The 7707-nt window shown below is 29.8% G+C and overlaps 1 protein-coding gene across 2 annotated transcripts; it reads left to right on the top strand.

The window, feature by feature from the left end:
• On the top strand, nt 777–7440 carry LOC107606208 (MADS-box protein AGL24). 2 transcript variants are annotated; one of them, XM_021106507.1, is made up of 10 exons: nt 777–795; nt 856–979; nt 1068–1265; nt 4507–4585; nt 5492–5553; nt 5648–5747; nt 5982–6023; nt 6289–6330; nt 6378–6580; nt 7130–7181. In XM_021106507.1, the coding sequence occupies exons 3-10, from the start codon at nt 1084–1086 to the stop codon at nt 7146–7148; spliced, it is 729 nt and encodes a 242-aa protein (XP_020962166.1). In that variant the 5' UTR covers nt 777–795; nt 856–979; nt 1068–1083; the 3' UTR covers nt 7149–7181. The 2 variants fall into 2 exon arrangements, with proteins under 2 accessions (XP_020962166.1, XP_016163708.1); XM_016308222.2 differs by lacking the exon at nt 777–795 and having other exon boundaries at nt 833–979; nt 7130–7440.

Here is a 7707-nt window from a genome sequence, read left to right as displayed (position 1 = left end):
AAATCAAAATATTGCTAATTCCCAGATACGTGGGGAATACCTTTCGGGAAAAAATAAAATAAAAAATGTTAATGGAAAACATTTTCAATATAATAAATTCTTTAATCCAAACATCATCGGAGATAACTCAATTTGGGAGACATGGTACTAAACTATATATATTGGGAGGAGAGGTATACAAGTACAAGTTGTCACGTGGAGCTAATTAAAAATTGATTAATCCACATCGTACATACAATAGTAGTAAAAAAACTAAAAATACTGAGAGGTGATGCCATTATTGCATCCATCCATGTCAGACAGCCTGTGGTATATATATGTATGGTTATTATCATGTGTACGAAAAGTAACCCCTACACAAAACATTTTTGTAAAACCAAATAATAATAATAACGATGTTCTAATAATTAATTATTAACTCACATACATTTTTAAGTAAAAAATTACAAAATTAGCATAAGATTACTTCTAAGAGACACACACCCCGTGCAATAGATCGAGATAGAAAAAAAAACTTCTAAAAGAGACAAATTGAACATAACATTACTATATTTTTGTAGATTTATGTAACATTTATATAGGGTTTATTTGTTTGTATTCTAAAATAAAAGAAGTACATTTAAAAAAATTAAGAATTATTTTATTTTTGAATTATGTATTTCATCAATCGCTCTAATAATAATAATAATAATAATTTCTTTTGTTCAGTTTTATTTCCATATATGGATAGATCGATCAAATTAATGTTGGAGAAGTAGTGTTCAAGTGGTTATTATTAATTATATAGTCCTCAAAATCAAGAGCAACCAGTAACCACCACACAAATTAAAGTTCATATATCTATTTTGATGAATGAGCTTAATTAGCTTGCTTTGTTAATTCACTTTTTTAATTTGCTGCCTCAACTGCTACATACTTTCAATTTTTCCCCTTCGGTTTCTCCGTTTTAGTCAGATCTGAAGAGATAGAACTACTATTGGTACTGTTGTTTTTGGTTACCTACCTAGCTAGGGTTTTCTTTCTTCAATTTTTAGGGTTTTTTTCCCCCTAAATTTCTGTTTGTGCAGAAAGTTCGATCGATCGATGACGAGGACGAAGATAAAGATAAAGAAGATCGATAACGTAGCGGCAAGGCAGGTAACGTTTTCGAAGAGGAGGAGAGGGCTGTTGAAGAAGGCTCATGAGCTTTCTGTGCTTTGTGATGCTGAGCTTGCTCTCATTGTTTTCTCAGCTACCGGCAAGCTCTTTCATTATGCCAGTTCCAGGTACGCTCTTATTATTATTAGTAAAATTTAGATAATTAATTTTAATATACATTTAATAAGATTATTATATTGTTTAACATATCTCGAATCACATACTTCTTAATTTTAATTTGCTCAATAATATAAATTTGTTAAATTTTGATGTCATAGAATGATATTATTTATTTTTAAAATTTAAGCTAATATATAAAGATATGGAATAATTATATCTCTACCTATTACTATCGCAGGACGGTAATAATTAGTATGTGCGCACTGTATATTTGATTTGATTGGAAGATGTACTAAATGGAGTAAACTATAACTTTCGAGTTTTCAATCTAACTAGTATTTTCTATGTTCTTATCATTTCTCTGATGTCCTTGTTGAACCCACACAGAGACATATATATATTAGGTTGAACATTGAGTACTACACCGTAGGCACAGGAATTGAGAATAATGTGAGGAGATCAATATAAATAAACTGTTATTAATTGACCATACTGTGGCACATACATACATAATCTATGTATGTTTTGTGAAGTTTAATTTATATGCACTTTTTTTCCATTCAAATATGCATGCACTGTCATTAGTATATATGGGATATTCCTTCGAGAAAATGTTCATCTTCGGATTTAAGAAATCCTAATTAGGGCTTTAGATACAATAACGATTGTACGGGATATATTTAACAATTATTCTTCGCATATAAATCATTTTTTGATCCAAGTCTATCCAAGTCATTTATATTTACGCGCGTACATTCTTCTTCGTATCGTTACTGCACGTTCTTCTTCTTCTTGCTGTACGTTCTTCTTTTTCTTTGTTATTTTCTCTTTCGTTGTCGTCGTCACCAACACCACTTCTTCCTCCTCCTTCTTTTTTCATTGGAATTTCTTCTTCTCATTCCTTTTCCTCTTTCTCCTCCATCATCAGTTATCTCGTTGTTGAAGATAATGAATAATTCAAGTTCAGATTGTCAATTAAATCAAAACGAAATTGATTATTATTTTAAATCCAATCAAATGGTTGAGGTGTGGTTCAAATCTAATTAATTTTTTCGTTAATAGTTTATGATTCTATAGGTGAATAATGTTTTATCGTTGATGGTTTGAATTGAGTGTAATGTAAAAGTTCTGCATTAAAGAAAATATTTTTCTATATTTGCAGCAAATTTGGGTGTAACACAAAGATATTTGGGTGTAACACGAAGATATTGAGTGTATTGTTTAAAAATTTTCGGTGTATGTGTGCTGATAAGTTATGGATAATTCAAAATTTTTCTTCTCCATCCTCCTTATCTTCTGCTATTTTTTCTTCTTCTTTTTCATCATCATTTTTTTTTCTTATTCATCTATTTTTTTCTTGTTTTATCTTTTCAAATTTCTTTTTGATTTACTCTATTAACAAGAATAAAAACAAAAAAAAATCAAATAAAGAAAAAGAAGAAACACATAATGCTGTAAAATTACTTGGAAGAGGATGAACTTACATTCATTCAACTAAAAGAAAGAAAGAAATAAGGAAAAGAAGAAGAAGAAAAAAAATGCAGCATTAGAGGAAACATTTTTCTGTATTTGTAACAAATTTTGGTGTAACACGAAGATATTCGAGTGTATTGTTTAAGAATTTTCGGTGTATGTGTGCTGATAAGTTCTGCATAATTTAAAACTCTTTCTCTTCCTCCTCCTCATCTTCTGCTGTTGCTTCTTCTTTTTTTTCATCATCATCACAATTTTCTTCTTCTTTTTTTCTAATTCATCTTTTTCTTTTTATTTACTTTCTCAAGTTTCTTTTTGTTTTACTCTTTTAACAATAATAAAAATAAAAAAAATCAAACAAAGAAGAAGAAGAAACACATAATGCTGCAAAATTACTTGGAAGGGAATGGATTTATATTCATTCAACTAAAAGAAAGAAAGAAATAAGAAAAAGATGAAGCCATGGAGCCTCCCCTGATTCACCACCGCGCAGCAACGTGGAGCCCTTCTTTTTCATTGTCCGTTGCCTCATCTCCACCGCGACCCTCTTCCCTCTTCTCCCCTTCGCGCTAACCCTAGCAACACCATGGTTCCGCCTTCTTCTTCATTCACCTCCGCGAACCACCATCTCCACCCAGCACCGTTTACGCTATCTCGCCCGTGCCTCCCTCAATCCCTATTGCAGAAGGAACCAGAGCCACCAAAACACCAGAACTGACGGTAGCTCCAGCCCTTTCCCGTCATGCCCAGACCGCCGGTGCTTCACCAACTGTTACACTACCCCTGCTTCTCGCAACACCACTGCCTCTCCTGTCCCTTCTTTTCTGTTTTCTATTTTCATAATCCATGTTATCATTTTGGTTTCAATTTCTGTTTTTGGTTAGTCTTAGTTCCTTGATTTGATTCTGGATTAGTTTAGTTGGATTTTGATTTTTCGTTAGTGAATTTTAGGTGGGTATGATAGGATTAGCTTAGGTTATTAGGTTCTGAGAATACTAAAAAGTGTTTGGTTTGAATTGAATTGCTGAAAGTTGCTGCTGAATTTGTTTGGAATGAAAGCGTTGAAATTGTTGATTTGCTATAACTACTGCTGGAATTATTTGAAAATGGTTAACTGTATATATAATTTTCTGTTTTGTGCTGAATTGCTGGAAATTACTGCTAGAATTGTTTAAAAATCATTTGATTGTGTGATGAAGAAGAAAAGGAAGAAGAGAAGGGTATTTTGGTCCGAAATATCATTTTAAAATTATGTTGAACCTTAAGGACGATTTTGTAAGCAAAAAAAGGTTGGAGACGAAAAAATTTTTCAACCCCTACTTTAGAGACCAAAATCATATTTAACCATTAATATAACTATTTATATTAATTTTTTTATCAGTCTAAATTAAAAAGAAAAAATGGTACTTTCATGCCTAAATTATTCATGTTCGTGATGAGGAATTTTTTATTTTTTATTTTATTTTTTCACCGTATGCACAATTTATTAACCTAGCTAGCATGTGGTATGATGAGGACATTTATGTTTATTTAGTTGGTAACATTAGGGGCAGCAATTGCAATGAAAAATTGAAAATATATATTGGTGATCATCTGAAATTGCGGGTTAGACATGAGAGACTTGGGGATTATTAATCAAATATATATTTTCCATCATGCATAATGTTTGCTTCTTCAAAAATGGATCAATATTAAGTTTATGGTGACTGATGGCTACTACTTCTGACCTGTTCTCTGGCTAATCTTTGTCTCTCATTTTGTTTTGAATTGAAAAAGTTTGGACGACACAATTAAAAGGTATAATAATGGGCACTTTCATGACATCAACAAATTGGAAAGACTTCCGAACCTGCAGGTATAGGAATAAATTCTCAACTAGCTAGGTTTATTAATGAATATCTATTTTTGACTTATATCTCTCTATTATTAATATACTTATGCACTAGTATCTTTTGGTAGCGTTTGTTTTGAGATATTGAGATAGAGACGAAAAGACTGAGATTCAGTATTATTTTTGTTGGTTTAGAGACTGATACTAAAATTTTTATCTCTGTCTCTAAAATTTCAGTATTTCAGTACCTCCAAAATGTAGGGACACAGGGGACTAAAATTTTTAAAGATGAAAATTGAAACTTTAATAACATTTTATACCTAAAATATCCTCATTTCAATTAATTAATTCTAATTTTATCTTTTGTGCAAATTAAATTAGAATTTTATTCTTATTTCAATTTCTGTCTTCCATTTTGCACCAAACAGAATACTAAAATTTATTTCAATCTCTGTCTCTTCATTTCTGTCTCTCAGTCTCAATCTTTTTATCTCTGTCTCTCCACCAAACGCTACCTTTATGTTTTATCCGGTTTTATATGAAAGCATATAATTAATAAAAAAATCATACTAATTTAGTTATATACGTACATGCACATGTATATAATATGAACTATATATATTGATTTTTAATTTTTGTACCAATTTTGATCAATTTTTGTAACATAACGTACCTTGCACTTTAGACGAGTATAATTATAATCCTTGAGTAATAATTAGGAGTCTTAATTCATCTTTTTAATTATCCTCTTAATATTTAAAAGAATAAAAAATTTAAATATTGAAAAGATAAAATTTGTAGGACTCCAAATAATTTTTCATATCCATTATTAGGTTGATTCTTTCTAGGCTTTGGATCGGTTCCATAAATTCCAGTTGATAAAACTATTAACAACTTAGTAGTTACCGGTTCTTCGATTTCCCGTTGCAGATTGAGGATAATAGTAGCGCCAAGTTATGTGAGGAAGTTGCAAAACGAACTCAAGAACTAAGGTGCATATATTTATATTCAATCTCGTTGAAATAAAATTAAAAAAGATTAAAATATGATAGAAGTGTTATTTAATTTTACATATGGATAAATTAGGAGGATGGATGGTGAGGATCTTGAAGGATTAGACTTGAGGGGCTTGCAGAACTTGGAGAAAACACTTGAAACAGGACTCGATCGTGTCATTCGCATGAAGGTAATCATCATGATGATGACAATAAATAATAATAAAAATAACAGTAACATGTTGATTTTATTATTTTAAAATTTTTTAAATTTTTTCTTTTGATAAATACATAAGAAATGTACTAAAACTTTAAATTTTACATATTTTTCATTATTTTTTTCAATTAATAATTTTAATATGTATTTTTATTAGATGATATGTTAACTAAACTTTAATAATAACGATGCAATCACATTTGATCAGGAGAAGCGGATTATGGGCGAGATTTTGCAACTTCAGAATAAGGTTTGTTCAGTACTCGTTGATAGCTTCCTTCATGATTATTATAAAGAGGAGTGCTAAGGGGTCAGCAATTTTTGTGTTTTGTAACCATCAATTGGCAATCAATAATTTTTTTAATGGTGTGAGATTACATCCAATGATGAGAGATCACTCACTTTTCTCTTGATGGTTAAATGCTGGTTACAAAACACAAAAATTGCTGGCCCTAAACTTTTCCTTTTTTCTTATTGTCATTCGCGCATTCCTGAACTTCGTAAACAATTGAAAGGGGATTACGTTGGAAGAGGAGAACAAGCAGTTAAAGCAAAAGGTAATAAAATAATTTAATCTCACTCAAAATTTATATTAAAATTGCAGGTGGCTGTTCTGCGAAAAGGGAAAAATAATCCTCCATTTCTATTGGATTTGGATGATACTATTGATGGGAATGATAATAATAATATTAATAATAATAACGATGAGGAAGGTACCTCATTCATAGAATCTATGAATAACATTAGCAGTTGCAGCAGTAACCTTCCTCCAGAGGATGATTCGTCAGACACTTCTCTCAAGTTAGGGTAAGTATTATTAATATACCATGCATGCCCTCAGCTTCGGAATAAACCGTCTTTAATTTTATAGATACACAGAGAGTAATTAAATTTCTTACATGTGCTTAATTATATATTGCTATATCAACAAATTAAATACAATTATTTTTTTGAAATCACCACTTGATACTAAAAATAAATATGATTAAATGATTGTATAAAATAATTTGTATCATCTGTGTATTAAATAAAGTATAATTAAAATTGATAAAAATTACTACAAAAATATTTATAGTTGTCTTTTCATACGAAGATGCAAACTTAAACATTGACAACTATCAGGCGTTTAACCGAAAAAATATTTGATTTATTTTTTATGAGTAATTATTAATTGATCTATTTTTTTTCTTTCTTAATCTAACTTTAACTGATGAATCGAATATTTTTCTGTTAATTAACTGTGTCATCTTCATAGGAAGTTCCAGTGATATTATTCTATTTTACTGTTTAGTTCTATAAAAATGTGATTCAATTTCTAGTTACATTTTGAACAAGTACTTTTAATTATTTTGACAGGTTGCCCTTCTCTAACTAAAGGTGTTGCGAGGTACCTAACCTCTCTTCGGCGTGTAAAATGTGAAGATGTTTGCCAATCAGCATCATGTGATTTTGTTGGTCTTACAGTACATGTGAACCCACATGTATAGGACCATTAAATCAGGGTAATAACTAATAATCGATTCGTTGTAAGAAGAAAACAAAAGAAATTAAACCTATAAAAAAAATTAATTTTGATACACTATAAAATGTTTATATAATTATGTAATTATATCTGTTATTTTAAATAATTATTTATATGGCCAATATAAAAAATATTTATTTTTACTGATATGATGTTATATAATTAGATTCACGTATAAATTCATAAAACAGAGACTACTTTTTTCAGTAACTTTGTTATTTTAACTTTTTGCTGAATCCAGAATATAACTTTCTTCTTGTTGGAGTATTTTGTGTAAAATTCTGGATTTGAATTTTAAAAAGTTTGCAAGGTTTTATAGAATTTAATTTTAATGTAGTAATAATGTAAATTTTTTTACACATGCATTCATTTAATTATAGGGGTGACAAAACAGGTTAAATTTGTCGAGTCA

The sequence above is a fragment of the Arachis ipaensis genome, chromosome B07 (genome assembly GCF_000816755.2).
Source record: "Arachis ipaensis cultivar K30076 chromosome B07, Araip1.1, whole genome shotgun sequence".
NCBI classification, from domain to species: Eukaryota; Viridiplantae; Streptophyta; class Magnoliopsida; order Fabales; family Fabaceae; genus Arachis; species Arachis ipaensis.
The sequence above is the reverse complement of the archived record's forward strand: the minus strand, read 5'-3'. Positions and strand labels throughout refer to the sequence as shown.